This window comes from Oncorhynchus kisutch, linkage group LG19, assembly GCF_002021735.2.
Source record: "Oncorhynchus kisutch isolate 150728-3 linkage group LG19, Okis_V2, whole genome shotgun sequence".
Lineage (NCBI taxonomy): Eukaryota > Metazoa > Chordata > Actinopteri > Salmoniformes > Salmonidae > Oncorhynchus > Oncorhynchus kisutch.
Genome location: NC_034192.2, coordinates 31002905 through 31023263, shown reverse-complemented (window position 1 = coordinate 31023263; position 20359 = coordinate 31002905). Strand labels below are relative to the sequence as shown.

At 42.4% G+C, this 20359-nt stretch overlaps 1 protein-coding gene across 2 annotated transcripts; it reads right to left on the bottom strand.

The window, feature by feature from the left end:
* Nucleotides 1-447: 447 nt before the first annotated feature.
* tmco6 (transmembrane and coiled-coil domains 6) lies at nucleotides 448-10704 on the bottom strand. Of its 2 annotated transcripts, none has more exons than XR_004204273.1 (13): nucleotides 10473-10704; nucleotides 9963-10066; nucleotides 9720-9835; nucleotides 6023-6154; nucleotides 5812-5916; nucleotides 5632-5723; nucleotides 4996-5488; nucleotides 4614-4794; nucleotides 2347-2447; nucleotides 1919-2086; nucleotides 1571-1696; nucleotides 618-968; nucleotides 448-506 (listed from the first exon to the last, which is right to left on the bottom strand). XR_004204273.1 is itself a non-coding variant. In XM_020452516.2 (13 exons), exons 1-13 carry the CDS (start codon nucleotides 10561-10563, stop codon nucleotides 945-947), a joined length of 1527 nt encoding a protein of 508 aa, XP_020308105.1. In that variant the 5' UTR covers nucleotides 10564-10697; the 3' UTR covers nucleotides 750-944. The 2 variants fall into 2 exon arrangements, 1 of the variants encoding a protein (XP_020308105.1); XM_020452516.2 differs by lacking the exon at nucleotides 448-506 and having other exon boundaries at nucleotides 750-968; nucleotides 4996-5110; nucleotides 5372-5488; nucleotides 6023-6209; nucleotides 10473-10697.
* Between the last annotated feature and the right edge of the window lie 9655 nt (nucleotides 10705-20359).

Here is a 20359-nt window from a genome sequence, read left to right as displayed (position 1 = left end):
GAAGGAAAAACAGAGCACTGACTACCAGGCCATTAGCGACTGGCTGTTAGGAAGTTTGGTAGGCTATTAATGACCAGCAGCATCAGAGCGCAGTTTTGGAGAAGACTAGTTACCATGACTCAGCGGTGATGTGGAATTTGACTGCGGTCATGACTCGCGACTGCCGGTGTGGCGATAATACGTCGCCATAACAGCCCAACCCTGGTTGTTGTTGCCCTTTAAGTCAGCCAATCTGTCTGAAGCTTGCCAATGTAAACAGACGGAGGAGATTGCGGGAGTCCAGGACAGGCGTTGATTGGCAGCGGTCTAAGGAGCCAGGCTGTACCCCTGCTCCACCTCTGCCAGCCCTGTACAGGGTGTCAACTAAGGGACGATCCCCTACCGTACCAGGTGCCATGGAGGTGTAGGATAGGGATGGCGGAGAAAGGTACAGTCTGACACTCACTATCAGTACGTCTCACTACTTCAAACAGCCTCTACCTGCCGGCCTCCCTGGCTCTTAGACACTGAAAACACACAATACAGACAAAAGTAATGTTATCAGAAGTAATCAACAGTTATCAACCTAATGATTGACGCAAACAGGTGTGTATGTTTACTGTTGCTGAGTCACTAACCTTGTTCACCGGACACCTCCTCACTATGCGCAATTAGCTTGGGGACGAGGTTACTGAGTCACTCACACGCACACACGCACGCACACCTGCTGTAGTAATCAAACGAAAACAAGAGGCTCCAAAGACATCACATTCTGTTGGTATAATTTGGCATTTTATTAAAGCAGTGTAAAAAATAACATCCTATTGATATCCAGCACATATTTACATTTGAGCATCTTCACATAATTTAATACAAACTTGAAATGTACTAGTAGGTTTTCTGAGTAGACCTGTTTAAAGTATTTGTAAGTCTGGGTTTTGTGGCACTCCCGTTCTGTAGGCTCCTCACTGGGATGCAGAGGTATCCACCTTTAACAAAACAAAGCATTAACAAATGTCTGTACCCTAAAAACACATACACTGAGTATACAAATCATTAAGGACACCTGCTCTTTTCATGACATTGAATGACCAGGAGAAAGTTATGATCCCTTAATTATGTCAGTTGTTAAATCCACTTTAATCAGTGTTGATGACGGGAATATTTTAAGCCTTTAGACAATTGAGACATGGATTGTGTGCGTGCCTTTCAGAGGGTGAATGGGCAAGACAAAAGACTGAAGTGCCTTTGAACGGGGTATGGTAGCATGTACCAGGCGTACCGGTTTGTGTCAAGAACTGCAAGAACTGGGTTTTTCATGCTCAACAGTTTCCCATGTGTGTCAAGAGTGGTCCACCACCCAAAGGACATTCAGCCAACCTGACACAACTGTGGGAAGCATTGTAGTCAACATGTGCCAGCAACACCTTGTAGAGTCTATGCCCTGACGAATTGAGGTTGTTCTGAGGGCAAGGGAGGGGGGGGGGGTGCAATTTCAATTTTAGGAAGCTGTCCTTAATGTTTTCTACATTCAGTGTATATGTATACCCAGGTACACACTCCCGGGCCTGTGTTAGGGCAGAGTCCTCACCGTGCAGTGTGGGGGCAGGTGATGTTCCAGCAGGTGTGTTGCTCTGAGGCGGATAGTCTCCTGGTTGCTATACTGGATGGCTTCCAGCATGGGGAGCCCACTTTGCCTCACAAACTCCTCTGCAAGCTGAGAAGAAGCACCGTTTCATCAATGTCATCGTCTAGCTGCCTGTGCTAGTTTGTTTCTGCCAGATATGACATTTACAGCCCCTTTCTCCATACATTAGACAGCAGATAAACAACGCAAGACTGCACATTAAACAGTGTTTACGGCTAACAACAAACTATGACATCTGCATGGCAGGCAGCCATCTTTAGTTTGGCGGGGGGTGTTGGGAGCCTTCCCTACCTGTGGGTCACTGGCCATCAGCTGGCCCAGCACCTCCAGACTGAAGGTCACCACCTCGGTGTCGGCCATCTTGAGTGTGGCACAGAGAGCCGGCAGCAGGCCAGCTTGAGCCAGGTGGAGACAGTACTCTCTCCCCTGATGGGCAATGTTACCCAGAACCCTTAGCACCTGGTGCGGTGAGGGAGAAAGATTTTTAATTCAATCTAAATGTCACATCCTTCCCAGATCCAAGTGAAACTGCTGATGTCTATAGTGTATGGCTCAGTGGATTGGAACAGTGGATGGAGAAGCATAATGCTGCCCACATCAAGGTTGAACGGGCCAAATAATACTGAAAAAAATGTGTATTAACCGTAAGTCGTAAGTCAAGGGAAGTGATGGCTTGACAACAATGTTACTACCATGAACAGAAGCGTCAGTGCACTGACCATGATGTTAATGCCGTGGGAGAAGGGCAGGAGCTGGATCAGAGCAGGAACCAGATTCAGATAGAACAGAGCAGAACAGAACACACTGGAGTCTGCAGCAGCTGATGGGGGGGGGGGGAGAGGAAAGAGATTCATGACCGGTTATCTGCTAAACAAGTATTCAGACCCTACATAAGTATTCAGACCCTTGACTATGAGACTTGAAATTGAGCTCAGGTGCATAATTGTGCCATTGATCATCCTTGAGATGTTTCTACAACTTGATTGGAGTCCACCTGTGGCAAATACAACTGATTGGGAATGATTTGGAAAGGCACACACCTGTCTATATAAAAGGTCCCACAGTTGATAGTGCACTTCTGAGCTAAAACCATGAGGTCAAAGGAATTGTCCGTAGAGCTCAGAGACAGGATTGTGTCGAAGCACAGATCTGGGGAAGGGTACCCAAAATGTTTTGCAGCACTGATGGTCCCAAGAACACAGTGGCCTCCGTCATTCTTAAATGGAAGAAGTTTGGAACCACCAAGACTCTTCCTAGAGCTGGCCGCCCGGTCAAACTGAGCAATCAAGGGCCTTTGTCAGGGAGGTGACTAAGAACCTGATGGTCACTCTGACAGAGCTCCTCTGTGGTAATGGGAAAACATTCCAGAAGGATAACCATCTCTGCAGGACTCCATCCTTCAGGCCATTATAGTAAAATGTGGCCAGACGGAAGCCACTCCTCAGTAAAAGGCACGACAGCCCGCTTGGAGTTTGCCAAAAGGCACCTAAAGGACTCTCAGACCACTAGAAACAAGATTCTCTGGTCTGATGAAACCTAGATTGAACTCTTTGGCCTGAATGCCAAGTGTTACCTTTGGAAGAAACATGGCACCATCCATACGGTGAAACATGGTGGTGGCAGCATCATGCTGTGGGGATGTTTTTCAGCAGCAGGGACTGGGAGACTAGTCAGGATCGAGGGAAAGATGAACGGAGCAAAGTACAGATGAAAACCTGCTCAGGACCTCAGACTGGGGCGAAGGTTCACCTTCCAACAGGACAACAACCCTAAGCACACAGCCAGGACAACGCAGGAGTGGATTCTGGACAAGTTTCTGAATGTCTTTGAGTGGCCCAGCCAGAGCCCGATCTAAAATCTCTGGAGAGACCTGAAAATAGCTGTGCAGCGACGCTCCCCATTCAACCAGAAGGGCTTGAGAAGATCTACAGGGAAGAATGGGAAGAACTCCCCAAATACAGGCGAGCCAAGCTTGTAAGTTTAATACCCAAGACGACTCGAGGCTGTAATTGCTGCCAAAGGTCCTTCAACAAAAGTACTGAGTAAAAAGTCTGAATACTTTGATTTCAGTTTATTTGAATTTTTTTTACATTTTCAAACATTTCTAAAAAACATTATGGGGTATTGTGTGTCAATTGATGAGGGAGAAAAAACTATTTAAATCAACTTTAGAATAAAAAAATTAATTACGTCAAGGGGTCTGAATACTTCCCGAATACAAATGTACCCAGATGTAGTAGGCTTATGTTAACTAGCTGTCTAATTGTTGCCCATAAAATGAAGTTAGGCTAGCGAGCAAGCATTTTAGCCAGGTAGCCTAAGACAACAACTAACAGTTTGTACTGTATGACAATATCATAGACTGTTTCAGCAACATGAAAGAGAGGAGGATAGCATTGGCGTTTCTCTACAAGTAAGGCGAGTCAACATGTTTTTTCTACTTACGCAGAGAGAGAAATCAGTGCCATGGACCGCCACATGACATTTATCTATATGTTGATTGGACTAAAATGTCTGTGAAATCTTTTTGGAATTTATTCTGCCACTGTGTCGTCTTATTGTCTCAGCACAATTCCAAGGAATATGAACTAACAGCTTATAGAGCAAATAATGCAATTATCACAACACATAGGTTGTAATATGGCTTTATTTATTTCTTCTGGCTTGCATCCCCAGTGATTTTACCCACCACACACCGCTACTGCCCTGACTACGTGACCAGTTACAGTAATGCGGCAACTTTCCCTGGCCAGGTCAAATGACAAATGTGTTCCGTCAAAGGACTTACTTAAATCATGTTTGAATTAGTTGACATTTATGATATGTGTATAACACAGGCATTCAATATGGCCGAGCTCCGGAGTGTGAAGGGAGAGATGAAATACCGCTGCTGAAAATATGATCACTTTATATGACAAGCAGTTATCTATACAGATTTAGAACACAAAACAGATGTACGAGTCAATTCCCTCTCTCCCTCTCTCACCTGTGAGGTTGTTGAGGACCCAGATGCTCTCTCTGGCCAGGGCTGGGTGGGTCTGGAGGAAGGCCTGAGGAAAAGCACACAGCGCAGCCAGGAGACGGCTATCGTTTAGCTGGGGCTGGAGGGCCCCCAGGGGCCCAGATAACAGCAGGTTCCCCACACAGCGCAGCAGGGGCCAGATCAACTGGAGAGGAGAGAGCGAGAAAGGAAGGCGGGATGTAGATTATGACAGGAGCCTAGGTTATCTACATTGCTATTCATCTCATCAAATTGCTACCTTGCGTTCTGGTACAGTTGGTGTCTATCAGACACAGAGTTATACAACACATGTACTTTGTTTGGAGGAGTAACTTCAAAAAAGAGTTTGGATTCAGCAACTACTCACCAGCTCAATTCCCTCCTCTATACTTCCTTTAGCAACAGCAACACCAAGTGTCACCAAGAGGGAAGTGCAATGTAGAAGAGTACCTTGGGCCACCAGTGCCCCATTGTCCACGTTGCTTTAGACAAGAGAGCAAAAAACAGACAAAAGAATCACACAGTGCCACCACATTGTATCCAGTATAACAGCACCATATCCATGGCAACAACAAACAGACACAGTAGCTGGTCCTCCTGGGTGACATAGTGTGCATCCCAAATTCCCTACAAAGTGCACTACTTTTGACCAGGACCATAGGGCTCTGGTCAAAAGTAGTGCACTATACAGGGAATAGGGTGGCATTTGGGATTAACCTTGATTCTAAGGTGAAGTGTCTGACCTGCAGGCCAGGTAGTGCAGGCACCAGGCACACTCAATGACTGGTCCCAGGCCAAACTGAGAGTCAGGGGTCAACACTGAGAGGAGGCGAGGGATCAAACCAGACGCCAAGACTGCCCTACAGACAAACAGACAGGAGAGCATAGCCCTGACTACAAACGGGATCTCTCAACGGCATCTCTGAATGGTGTCTGATGAAGTTTCCATAGTACAGTATAAATATTCTCTCTCAGTTTAGCTACAACCATGATGTTAATTTACGGGATGATTGTCCCTGTGACGTAGTTCGCTGAGATGAGCTGGGAGAGGGTGAACCCTACTGCTTCAACCACTGCCAGGTTAGTCCTGTGGATCTACACACACAAACAGATTAGAGTGTGTTATAAAGGAGACAATGGCAGGTTGGTCGATTGACAGACAGTACAGAGGTTTGTAGCTGACCTGGATGCAGTTGTTCAAAGCAGGTATGATGCCCTGAGCTAGAAGCATATCTCTTACATTCTCGCTGTCTGGACACATGTTACCCAGGGTGTAGAGACACAGCTCCTGTAAAGAAACACAACACATATAAAAGTGAGAAAAAAAAACATACTGTAATACTTCACTAGGCTGTTTGATAAGGCAGGTAGTGTGTATGAGCTGTGGGACTGACAGTGAACTTGGGGCTCTGTCCAGAGAGGAAGGTGATCAGGTAGGGTGTGGCCTGTCGGAGCCTCAACGAGTCCACCTCGCTGTGGGGGGAGTGGGACAGCTCGTGGAGACAGCGGGCAGCCTCCAGACGACACTGAGGGTTGGGGCCACAGAGGTTAGTCACCAGGATCGCAATACTGTTCGGCTGCCTGAGCACATATGGAAAGGACAGAGACGAGAAATGAAAGGCCCATACTGATATATACACGTATATACAGTCCCTTATAAAATAAATATTAGATTACTTCACTTTTTATTGTGTTGGTGGGATTAAAATGAATTTAATTGTCATTGTTTTGTTAAACAATCTACACAAAATACTCTGTAATGTCAAATCGGAAGAAAAAGTATATATATTTTAAGATAAAATAAAAAAAATGTATAATTAAAATATAGTTGTTGCAAAAGTATTCAGCCCCTTTGTTTAGGCAAGCCTAAATTGGTTCAGGGGTGGAATGTGGCTTAACAAATCACATAATAAATTACATGGACTCAATCTGTGTGAAATATTGGAGGTTGACATGATTTTTGAATGACTAACACTTCCTCTTTCCCCCCCGTACATTCAACATCTATAAGGTCCCTCAGTTAAGTATTGAATTTCAAGCACAGATTCAACTACAAAGACCAGAGAGTATTTGGAAAGCCTCATAAAGAAGGGCAGTGATCGGTAGATGGGTAACAAACAAATCAGACGTTGAATATCTCTTTAAGTGTGTCCAAGTTAATAATTATGTGAATGATGGATTAAACCACCTAGACACATCAAAGATGCAGACTTCCTTCTGAACCGGGCTGCAGGACAGGAATTAAACTGCTCGGGGATGTTACCACGAGGCCATTAGTTATTTTAAAAAATTCAATGGCTGTGATGGGAGAAAACTGAGGATTGGGGCAACTCCAACACAACACATCACTGAGTAACTGCCTCCTTATTTTCAAGCATGGTGGTGGCTGCATCATAGTATGGGTATGCTTGGCATGGACAAAAATGTTTCAGGATAAAAAGAAACCGGGATGGAGCTAAGCACAGATAAAATCCTAGAGGAAAACCTGCTACAGTCCGCTTTACACCAGCGACTGGGAGAGGAATTCACCTTTCAGCAGGACAATAATTTACAACTGGAGTTGTTTACCAAGAAGACAGTGAATGACCCTGAGTGGCAGGGTCAAGTTACAGTTTTGCTTGAAAATGTATGGTAAGACTTGAATATTGCTGTCTAGCCATGATCCCCCAAAATCTTGACAGAGCTTGAAGAATTTTGAAAAGAATAATGGACAAATATTGCACAATCCAGGTGTGCAAAGCACTTATAGACTTACCCGTGAAGACTCTTCGGTATAACCGATGCCAAAGGTGTTTCCAATATGTATTGATCCAGGGAGCTGAATACTTATGCAACAACTATATTTTAGTTACAGGGCTGCCAACTTTTGAAGAAAGCTTGGAGATTTGCTATGTGAATTTCATTGCACCCTAGCACAACCACTAGAGGGGGAACATTTGTACTGTTTTAAAGCAAATTTCCTGCAATTCGACATACAGTTTTTTGACACGGCTTAGGCCTATGACCACGGTGGATTTTTTTTATTCATAAAAAACACAGGTCAGGTGTATTCAGGATGCTTTGAACATTAAATGAACACTCACAAAGTTGGACGACTTTGAAATGTAATGTTTAAAAAAATATTCAGACTAATTCAATTCGATAGGGAGACAAGCAAATGCTAGAGGCAGTGGGAAGGTTGGAAGCAGGGATTGATCCCTGTTCTCAGTGTTACCACTACACCAAGGCTCTGCACAGAACATAGTAATGGTTGATGGCAGTGGTTAACCAAATCATAGATTGCAGTCTCCTTGTCCATACTGTAGACTGCTTTCAAGGTAAGGACAGAAACATTTAGTATTTTATAATTTGGGTGAACTCTCTCTTTAAGATAGGGCGGGAAGAAAATACTGCTTGCTCTCCAGGAGGGTTGGCCACCCCTGATTTATGTTTCCCAACTGCTGGGTGTTTGAAAATGTTCTTCTTATAACACTTCATTTCTCAACATCACCAAACCTTCAAGAAAATAAAATGAATATCAATATTCAGGTGGTTTATACCTACTAGTTGAAGATCCTTGTCATCATCTTACTCTACAGAGACAAAATATGACACGTTTTGAGTTGCCTAGCATGTGCACAATACTAAATGTCTAATTATTTAAAGATTCCTGGAGCATTTAATATCCAATGCTTATTTGTATGACTTATTCAAAACTGTCCATGAATGGCTGCAAAAATACATAGCCTCATAATTGTTTTTTCAAAAGACAAAGATAGGCATATGAGATTTAAAATGTGATTACACTGGCCAAATTGGTAAGAAGTGGATTAATAAACAAAGCGTGGGGAATAACAGTAGTGTTCTATCTGACAAGCACAGTAATTACCCTAATAATCTCCTGAAGACAAGATGACAAATCTGCCCCTACACCCTAACAAAATTATGTTTCTATTTATTGTCCCGCCTCTAGAATCAAACATACATTTTTGGGTTCACAATCTGATTGACAAAATTATTGTCATAGTTACAAATCAGGTCACCAAATGTCCCTGCTAAAACGTACGGTAGGTCTGTCTGCTGCCTTTTCGTTGTGACAGCCTAAATGCCAATCACCAAACGAGGGGGACTAATGCAGGTGTGAATTAAATCGACTTTAGTACATACTGTCAAAAGGCGGCATTCTGCAATAGGGACGGGAGCAAAAGCAACCTAATTTTGTTGACAACACCGTACATAAAACAGCGCTACTCTTTTTACAGTTTTGTAAAATCAGCGGAGAACATTCTCTCTCTCTCCATTCAGCTCCACTCGTATCTTGAGGGGCGTTTCTTTAAAACATGCATCCAATCACCTTGATCCCTTACATAATGTGACAGGTTCACAGTGCTGTGGCAAGACAGGACAATGAAGTTCCGCTCGTGATGTTTAATTGCAGATGCTCCAATTTCAAAACGATTTGGAGCACAGTTGAAAAGTTAACTCGCTGACTATACAATGGACGAAATATAAAAATAAATGCAGTACTTTTTAATGTGTGAGATATAAGAGGTGTACCGTGAGAAGAGGGTCAAATGCGTGTCTCAAGGCCAATGCATGAGAGTTGGCAGCCATATAGTTATTGTATTTTAATTCATCTTTAAAACCTCTTAAGGATAGGATCCTTTTTTTTCATATTCAACATATTCTATCAAGACTGCCCAAATGTGCCTAATTGGTTTTTTAATAACTTTTCATGTTCAAAATTGTGCACACTCCTCAAACAATAGCATGGTATTCTTTCACTGTAATAGCTACTGTAAATTGGACAGTTCAGTTAGATTAACAAGAATTTAAGCTTTCTGCCAATATCAGATATGTCTATGTCCTGGGAAATTTTCTTGTTACTTACAACCTTATGCTAATCGCATTAGCCTACATTAGTTCAGCTGTCCTGAGGGGGACCCACCAATCCTGTAGAGGTTTTAAAAATATATAGTAATATATAGTATTTTGTGTAGGTCGTTGACCCAAAAAACGTGTTAAATACATTTTAATCCCACTTTGTAACACAATACAATGTGAAGAAATGTACACACACAAAGAGAGAGACAGAGAACAAGACCTTCATACTTGATAAGGATGAGGTGGGCTGAGGGGCTGCGGAGGGCTTTCCTCAGCGCTCTTAGGTCAGCTTCTTTCTTCACCAAGTCCCTGCCATGGCGAACCATGTTGAACAACTCTACCACCTAGATAGAGAAAGAAAACCAGAAAATAACTTCTGTTATACTCAATTAACAGTTGATGTGCTTCTCTGCTGGGTTGCTGACTAGAATCTTCATCTCTGACAGTGGTTGTTATACAAGGGCCCAATACCTGATCGCTGGCCAGTGTGTCCATGGTGCCATCCTCCTCCTCGTCATCATTCAGCAGGAGTCTCTTGCTGACCAGCTGGCTGTCCTTCCGGGCCCGTCTCAACTCTACAGTGAGAGACCCAGCAAATCAACATAGAGCAATGACAACAGTAACTGCACGGTGCTTATGTGGCATATTGTACTGTAGTGTGATATATTTAATAACTACAATGGAGCGGGTAGTTTGTCATGGGAATACGTTAACACGCAGCCCACGCACGTAACATCAGTACTGGGAGGCCAGGAGATTAAACCACCATGCACGATTTGTACGGCTCCGGGTACTTTGAACAAATATGAAATCAGTTTAAGAAGAACTAGTGTTTCTAACGTGTTATATTCATTTCACAATAAGATACAGCAATGTTATAGAGGGAATCTATTGACAGCGTAGCTTGTCAAGTCTAATCACAGCTGGCAAGGTAACGTTAACGTTAGTTGGAAAACGTTAGCCAACATTCAGCTAGCTCACCTTTTTCATGTTCTCGTCTCTTGAACTTGAACTCCTCCAAGTCGCTGCCCTGACGTCCAGCCTTGTGGCGGACTGCGTTCAACCTCCACATTTCATCTATCGACTAAGTTATCCGTTCAATTAGCTAAATAGCAACGTTAATAAACCATATGAGCTAGCATTTGATATTTTCAGACAAGACTGTTGACATAATCTTCTTTGCCGGAAAATTGGATACATTAATGTTATTACACAATGTGAGTATTTCCACCTATCGGACAGGCGTGGCATGGTCTAGCTTCAGGAAAGCTCCTTCTTCTGTGAGTTCTATGGCGGACTACACCAAAAAATGTGTATTGCCCCACCAACTGGACGATTTGAACTTTGTCAGCTCGGGGGTACTAGTCCAACGCTCTAACCACTAGGCTACCCGGGGCGGTGCTAACATGGCGTGAGGCGGTGAAAAATAAGCTTTTCCAACTTTTAGCAAATAACCTTCTTAAAATACAGTTCAATTTCTTTTTGTAGGGTACGAAAATGTGGTTTTCAGTTTGTAAATTTACATTTGTGTATATGAAATTTGGCCAAAAGAATAATGAAATTAATTACATAAAAATGATTCCGCTTATTTCTATTGTATGTAAAGAATCCAAACAGTACATCTCTCCACAATAGTGTAAAATCTTCATAAATGTGTTCAATTATAAACCTACTGATGCCTTGCCACAGTTTTCTTACATGCATACAATGCCAAAAAAGATGCACAACTGTTTCTGGGTGGTCATTACAAAAGGAGCAATTTGAGTTGATGTTTTCATATAGTGGTTGGCAGGATAATATTTATGAATAATTTTAAAGGAAACTTCCTTAATTTTGTTAACAAGTAGGTATGTGTGTGGCAACATCCAAACTTTTTTCCAACAGATATTATCAATAAATCCATTCCAATAAGGCATGACATAAGGTATCGCTCTGTTGTTGAATGGACCAAAAGAGAAACAAATCTTTCCTACTGATGAGTCAACAGGGTCAACAGAAGGTAGGCTCTGAGGGTCAGGTCTTGACATGTTCCTGAATAAGATAGCAACACCTGAGGGAATGGCATCTAAAACAATTGCAAAATCTTTAGGTGTTACAGGGACCTTGTAAAGTGATAAGAATTCTTTATAACTGAGTAAAAGACCCTCTGCATTTACCAGTTGGCTCACCAATAGGATATTATTTTGGAAACCAATATTCTAAAAACAGAGAGGTATTTTTATACAATATATCCCGATTATTCCATATATAATATCTGTGTGGAGAAAAATTGTGTTTATAAATTAAGGACCATGACAAGAAAACCTGCCGATGAAAAGCAGAAAGTTTCACTGGAACTTTGTCAATATTATAATTGCAAAACAACATGAAGTTAAGGCCACCAAAAGTAGAGAAGACATGATGAGGAATAAAATTCCAGATAGAAGTGGGTCTACTTAGGAATTGTTTTATCCAATTGATCTTAAAATTATTATTTAAAGTAGTAAAGTCCAGAAAATTCAGTCCACCATTCTCATAAGTGTTCATTACAGCAGTTTTCCTAATGTAATGGGTACGGTTTCTCCAAAGAAAGTTGAAAAGCATCTGGTCTATCTCCTTGCTTATTTTACGGTCAAGATATAAAGATAGAGCACCATATGTTAGTCTAGAGATACCTTCAGTCTTGGTTATTAGGACTCTACCTTTTAAAGATAAGTCCCTCTGTAGCCATTGATTTAGTTTCTTCTGGGGGTTTTTAATAAGAGGGTTAAAATTTAGTAAGCCTCTAGACTTCTGATCCTTTGTAATGGTTATGCCTAAATATGTAAGTTCTTCTTTTACTGGAATACCATAATATGAAGGTGCCACACAATCTTTGACAGCTATGAGTTCACATTTATTAATGTTAACATATAGACCAGACGCTTTGGAAAAGGGTTGTATCACATTGATCGATATGGGAATTTGGTTAGCGTCTTTCAGAAAAAGTGTTGTATCGTCAGCCAGCTGGCTTATAATAATTTCTTTACCAGCTATGGAAATACCTTGTACAGGACTATTATTTAAAGAATTTGCAAGAAGTTGGGTGATTAATAAAAAAGGTACGGAGAGATAGGACAACCTTTCCTAATTCCTCTCTTTAACTCAAATCTAGGTGAGGTGCCATATTTCAATTTGATAGAGCTGTTACCATTTGCATAGAGAGTCTTAATAGCCTTACAGAAAAAATCCCCAAAGCCAAGTCTCTCAAGGGAGTGGAAGAGAAACTGATGCTCTACTGTGTCAAATGCTTTATAAAAATCTAAAAATAATATGAAGCTATCCTCAGTTATTAGGTCTGAGTAGTCAAGTACGTCTAATACTAGTCTGACATTGTTAGAAATATGTCTGTTCCTCATGAAGCCAGACTGTGTTTCATCAATGATTGCATCCAGGACTTCTTTAATTATTTTTGCAAGTAGTGAGGCTAATATCTTATAGTCATTATTAAGAAGACAAATTGGACGCCAGTTATCGATGAGCAGCACTTATTTTTTAGGTTTAGGTATCAGTGTTATTAACCCCTGACTCATTGTAGGAGGGAGAACATTGTTTTTAATACTCTCTAAAAAGACTTCAAATAGGAAGGGAGCTACTTGTTCAGAAAATAATTAGTAAAATTCTGATGTAATTCCATCAACACCTGGTGATTTATTGTTCTTTAGATGTTTGATAGACTCTATAATCTCTTCAACTTTGATGGGTTCATCACACTGTTTAGATTCTATATCACTGATAGAGTGAACATTATTCAGTGAGTTAAAAAAACATATCTGTGGATTCCTGACAGTACGTAGAGCTATACAATTTTCTGTAAAAATTGCTGCAGTATTTAGCGATTAATTTTTGGTCATCTGTAATAACACCATCAATGTTTAACTTATGGATAGTGTTATTTTTAGAGTGAAATTTCTCAAGTCTAAAGAAATAGGATGAATTCTGTTCTCCCTCCTCAATCCATTTTTCCTAGATCTAATAAAGGCTCCTTCTGCTTTTAATTTATATATATTATCCAGTTTATTTTGTAACTCAATTAGTTCCATCTTCTCCTCCCCCAAGCCTCTTGGAGGCTGGAGACTTTCGTCAGCGAAGATGGCTGACAAAAATACCAGGGCGGAAGCAAATGTGAGTGATGATGAAGTCATAACGAATCATGCAAAAAATTTACAGTTGAGAGGAATATGTCAGTTAATGTAGAGATAAACGATTATGCATATTTTTTTAATCATAAAATTAATTTACAGAAATTGTGATTTTTGGGGTGGCAGCGTAGCCTAGTGGTTAGAGATTCTGATTAGTAACCGAAAGGTTGGAAGATTGAATCCCCGAGCAGACAAGGTACAACTCTGGGGTTCTGCCCCTGAACAAGGCAGTTAACCCACTGTTCCTAGGCCGTCATTGAAAATAAGAATTTGTTCTTAATTAACTGACTTGCCTAGTTAAATAAAGGTCAAATATATTTTTTAAATGTGCATGCTAGCTGACTAGCTAACATTAGCCAGATAGTTGGCTAGCTTTATGGGTGTTGTGACATGAGTATGACATTGTAATTCTGGTTGTTTAATGTTTTAGGGACTCCTGAAACAACCAGCAAACCAGTTGTCTTATGAAATAGTGGATGTAAAGAATATAGCTAGCTGAAACATTTACTGCAACGTGAATGTACAATTTTGTAAGCTTGCCTTTTTTTAGATAGATGAAATAACATAGCTGGCTAACTATTTTCTTGCTTATTGTGCAGTGCATTCTCTAGTGGTGTCTTCTAGGTGGCGATGATGGCACTGGGGGTTGGCATCTTCTCTCACATCAAAACATACCTGCAGATGAGAGACAGATGGAGAGTGAAAGATTGCATGTTTAAGCCTTGTTTTCTTTTTTTATTCTAACACTGTCAGTCATCAGGAGGTGAAATGCAAAACTGACCTTGGATCATTAACTCTGGGTCTACTGCATCTCTATTTCAATGTAAAGCATTGCTTTAATAATAATTCCTGTTGACCTGACCAAGTGACCTCTCACCTGTGATCATGTTGTGCCCTATACATAGCCAGTTCAAATGCGGGAGGGGTTCACCGACACAGCTGATATAACCTAAAGGTGAAGGAGACATTTATTGAGAAAATAAGGTGGTTCAAGAGGAATCTGTGTGTGTGGCCTCACCTGGTGTCCACACTAAGTGACTGCAGAGTACTTTATGATGAAAAACATGAACGGACACATGAGGACAAACAATATAGCTTAGTTATAGAAATTATGAAGTGTTTTACGATTCTCCATGGTTGGCCCTCTTGCCTATTCTTTCAAGGTGGAAGGAGCCACAGTTATACACCTGTGTCTGCTTACTGCACAACACAATCCATCAATCAGATTGATACATGAGTCTGGAGATGTGGGTTATATGGTGTCTAATTGTTCTAAATGTTTTCAATATGGGTGACTTAAAATAGTATTTTTTGTTTTTGTACAGATGTCACACCCTAACTGCACCCTCACTTGTGAAGTAGAAATCAATGGGAGAGAAACTGGGAATTGAGTAACTGCAGTTGACATAGCTAAGTAAATGGAAGAATACTCTTATTGCAATGTGAATGGCTCTTAAAAGAGCCTTTGGTTGTGCATAGTGTAGTCTATGGTGTTGCCAGGGAACAGCACCCTCTTCGAAGAAGTAGGAGATGAAGATCTCCCACTCACAGATTGCCTCTCTTGCTGCGTTGTTGGACCCCATCCTTGAAACATCCTGCAGAGCACCAGACTTCTCCTCTGGCACCCCCGGTGAGCTGCAGATCCCTTCCTGGTCCTCGTGTCCATCCTCATGAAGTTATGCAGGACACAGGTAGCCTTCACATGCCTGAATTCCTCCAGGAGGCAAATGGAACCACATAAAAGTACCTGCTCTATCCAGAATAGCGAACTCTCTCACTTCAAAAGTTGGGGCTGCTAACATTATCCTTTTACCTTCCTCCATGGCTGTTAGCTAGCTACCTACAAATGCATTTGGACTTAGTTTTTTTACAGTGATAAATACACCAAAATAGCTAGCTAATATCAATTTAGGTAGCTGATGATATTTAATTAACTTTGCAAGCTATCTATACAGGATGTAAAGTTGGCTAGATAGCTAGCTATCCAACTAGCTAGTTCATTTAGCAGCTCATTTGAGTTAGTCAACATTGTAGCTAGTTAGCTAATAATTGTTAGAGTTGCGTCAATTCGAATCTGGTATCAGGATAGATATGACAATGAGTCACCGATTGTATGCTATGTATTTTTTATTAGCTAAGCAATAAGTGGTAAATGCAATTTTCGTATATACGGGCTCTCTGCCCCACCTCGCAGGGCAACAGAGAACTGACTTGTTCCTGACAAAGATATTATAATATACTCTGATGACAGAAGTAGTTCCTGCTGCCGAGCCGGCCTGTCAGAGTAGAGACTGGGCGTGGTTTAGACTCACCCAGCCTATCGTTGATTGTTGGCGCAGAGGCTGGTCCCAGCCCCCTAAGCGCTTCAGTTGATAGATGTAACTGTTGCTGTGAAGAATATCTATGCGCTCATGCTCGATACCGTTATCTCGCACCTGGCTCCTGTTATCTAACAAAAGACCGTTTGTTCTCGCAACACTACGTTCTGAATGTGCCCCCCCCAACTCATTGCACAGTCCCTGTCTTCATGTTATTCTGTATTTTTTCATCATGAGAAATGCCCATGGCCCTGAAACTGTTAACAATGTTTCAAGTCAGCTATGTTGCATAACACATACATACATCCACACAAGCCAACAGCAGATAATATTCAATCACATATATGGTAACGGGCTATAGTGCATAACACAGAATCCTCATATAATACATTGGTTTTTTTACATTTTCGAAATGTATTTACTTACTTAAATAGGTTCTGCCAGCCAAGTGTACAATTGGAAACAGAACAGCAACGTTCGTTTGTCACCAGAGCGTTTTAGAGCATAATACTATTGAACTATTTACCCATTTAATAACCAGACCTTCATACAAACTTGCTATGCTGAATTCTTGACGCAAAATTGAACATGCTGCCATACTTTGCCAGCACGTCCACAAGCGAGTCACAATGGGCGGCCTAAGGTCACAGTCATACGCTGGACCTAGTTTTGTCCCATGGAATAAATGTTGTGGATCTGAATGTTTTTCCTCATAATCCTGGACTATCGGACCACCATTTTATTACGTTTGCAATTGCAACAAATAATCTGCTCAGACCCCAACCAAGGAACATCAAAAGCCGTGCTATAAATTCACAGACAACACAAAGATTCCTTGATGTCCTTCCAGATTCCCTCTGTCTACCCAAGGACGCCAGAGGACAAAAATCAGTTAACTACCTAACTGAGGATCTCAATTTAACCTTGCGCAATACCCTAGATGCAGTTGCACCCCTAAAAACTAAAAAAATGTCTCATAAGAAACTAGCTCCCTGGTACACAGAAAATACCCGAGCTCTGAAGCAAGCTTCCAGAAAATTGGGACGGAAATGGCGCCACACAAAACTGGAAGTCTTCCGACTAGCTTGGAAAGACGGTACCGTGCAGTACCGAAGAGCCCTTACTGCTGCTCGATCATCCTATTTTTCAAACTTAATTGAGGAAAATAAGAACAATCCGAAGAACAAGCCTATATCGAATCTTCCATTCCTCTCATTTTTTTTGAAAAGGCTGTTGCGCAGCAACTTACTGCCTTCCTGAAGACAAACAATGTATACGAAATGCTTCAGTCTGGTTTTAGACCCCATCATAGCACTGAGACGGCACTTGTGAAGGTGGTAAATTACCTTTTAATGGCGTCAGACCGAGGCTCTGCATCTGTCCTCGTGCTCCTAGACCTTAGTGCTGCTTTTGATACCATCGATCACCACATTCTTTTGGAGAGATTGGAAACCAAAATTGGTCTACACGGACAAGTTCTGGCCTGGTTTAGATCTTATCTGTCGGAAAGATATCAGTTTGTCTCTGTGAATGGTTTGTCCTCTGACAAATCAACTGTAAATTTCGGTGTTCCTCAAGGTTCCGTTTTAGGACCACTATTGTTTTCACCATATATTTTACCTCTTGGGGACGTTATTCGAAAACATAATGTTAACTTTCACTGCTATGCAGTGTACATTTCAATGAAACATGGTGAAGCCCCAAAATTGTCCTTGCTAGAAGCATGTGTTTCAGACATAAGGAAGTGGATGGCTGCAAACTTTCTACTTTTAAACTCAGACAAAACAGAGATGCTTGTTCTAGGTCCCAAGAAACAAAGACATTTTCTGTTGAATCTGACAATTAATCTTAATGGTTGTACAGTCGTCTCAAATAAAACTGTGAAGGACCTCGGCATTACTCTGGACCCTGATCTCTCTTTTGAAGAACATATCAAGACCATTTCAAGGACAGCTTTTTTCCATCTACGTAACATTGCAAAAATCAAAAACTTTCTGTCCAAAAATGATGCAGAAAGATTAATCCATGCTTTTGTCACTTCTAGGTTAGACTACTGCAATGCTCTACTTTCCAGCTACCCGGATAAAGCACTAAATAAACTTCAGTTGGTGCTAAATACGGCTGCTAGAATCCTGAGTAGAACCAAAAAATTTGATCATATTACTCCAGTGCTAGCCTCTCTACACTGGCTTCCTGTCAAAGCAAGGGCTGATTTCAAGGTTTTACTGCTAACCTACAAAGCATTACATGGGCTTGCTCCTACCTATCTCTCTGATTTGGTCCTGCCGTACATACCTACACGTACGCTACGGTCACAAGACGCAGGCCTCCTAATTGTCCCTAGAATTTCTAAGCAAACAGCTGGAGGCAGGGCTTTCTCCTATAGAGCTCAATTTGTATGGAACGGTCCGCCTACCCATGTCGGAGACGCAAACTCGGTCTCAACCTTTAAGTCTTTACTGAAGACTCATCTCTTCAGTGGGTCATATGATTGAGTGTAGTCTGGCCCAGGAGTGGGAAGGTGAACGGAAAGGCTCTGGAGCAACGAACTGCCCTTGCTGTCTCTGCCTGGCCGGTTCCCCTCTTTCCACTGGGATTCTCTGCCTCTAACCCTATTACAGGGGCTGAGTCACTGGCTTACTGGGGCTCTCTCATTCCGTCCCTGGAAGGGGTGCGTCACCTGAGTGGGTTGATTCACTGATGTGGTCATCCTGTCTGGGTTTGGTGCCCCCATTTGTGTTGTGCCACGGCGGAGATCTTTGTGGGCTATACTCGGCCCTGTCTCAGGATGGTAAGTTGGTGGTTTATATCCTTCCTGTTTGGCCCTGTCCGGGGGTGTCCTCGGATGGGTCCACAGTGTCTCCTGACCCCTCCTGTCTCAGCCTCCAGTATTTATGCTGCAGTAGTTTATGTGTCGGGGGGCTAGGGTCAGTTTGTTATATCTGGAGTACTTCGGTGTCCTGTGTGAATCTAAGTGTGCGTTCTCTAATTCTCTCCTTCTCTCTCTCGGAGGACCTGAGCCCTAGGACCATGCCCCAGGATTACCTGACATGATGACTCCTTGCTGTCCCCAGTCCACCTGGCCGTGCTGCTGCTCCAGTTTCAACTGTTCTGCTTGCAGGCTTGTTTTCGAGTTGCTGTGCGCTTTGTTGCCAACTTGTTTTGCTACCTGACAACTTTACGGTTTTCACTTTTTAATCCTCAACTTTTTCACTCCGGACGCTTTATCTGGACACGATTCGTCAGGACCTCCAACAGCCGAAGCTAAGTAGTAACATTAACATGATGCCTTCTAATTGCAGCCGCTGTACTCGCCTTACGGCGAGGATAGCTGTGCTGCAAGCCCAGCTTCAGACGCAATCGTTAGGCAAGGGTAATTTCAGTGTAGGAAAGGATGAAACAGCGTCTGTGGCACCAGTAAGTACAGATAGTAGTGTAAATCCCCTGGCACAGTCCCCGCAGCCGGGCAACTTTCTCACGGTTTCTGGAAGGAAATGCTGTAGGAACGCTCAACCGGTGTCGCTCATTCAGCCGACAGAAACTTTCAACCGGTTTTCCCCATTAAGCAGCGGGTCGGAGTCAGAGGCCGATTCTTCTCTGGTCTCTACTCCTCCCGTTACGGGGTCTGAGACGTCTGTCTCAGCCTCCAGTATTTATGCTGCAGTAGTTTATGTGTCGGGGGGCTGTGGTCAGTTTGTTATATCTGGAGTACTTCTCCTGTCCTATTCGGTGTCCTGTGTTAATCTAAGTGTGCGTTCTCTAATTCTCTCCTTCTCTCTTTCTTTCTCTCTCTCGGAGGACCTGAGCCCTAGGACCATGCCCCAGGACTACCTGACATGATGACTCCTTGCTGTCCCCAGTCCACCTGGCCATGCTGCTGTTCCAGTTTCAACTGACCTGAGCCCTAGGACCATGCCCCAGGACTACCTGACATGATGACTCCTTGCTGTCCCCAGTCCACCTGGCCATGCTGCTGCTCCAGTTTCAACTTCCACCTGACTGTGCTGCTGCTCCAGTTTCAACTGTTCTGCCTTATTATTATTCGACCATGCTGGTCATTTATGAACATTTGAACATCTTGGCCATGTTCTGTTATAATCTCCACCCGGCACAGCCAGAAGAGGACTGGCCACCCCACATAGCCTGGTTCCTCTCTAGGTTTCTTCCTAGGTATTGGCCTTTCTAGGGAGTTTTTCCTAGCCACCGTGCTTCTACACCTGCATTGCTTGCTGTTTGGGGTTTTAGGCTGGGTTTCTGTACAGCACTTTGAGATATCAGCTGATGTACGAAGGGCTATATAAATACATTTGATTTGATTTGATTCTGCCTTCTTATTATTCGAACATGCTGATCATTTATGAACATTTGAACATCTTGGCCATGTTCTGTT

Bases quoted from the DNA above. Each gene is read 5' to 3' on its own strand.
- tmco6 (XM_020452516.2), bottom strand. From the start codon at position 10,563: ATGTGGAGGTTGAACGCAGTCCGCCACAAGGCTGGACGTCAGGGCAGC. The intron at 5,917-6,022 runs GTCAGTCCCACA...GTTTCTTTACAG, and splicing joins GACAGAGCCCCAAGTTCACT to GAGCTGTGTCTCTACACCCT. The intron at 2,087-2,346 runs GTCAGTGCACTG...TCACCGCACCAG, and splicing joins CCCACGGCATTAACATCATG to GTGCTAAGGGTTCTGGGTAA.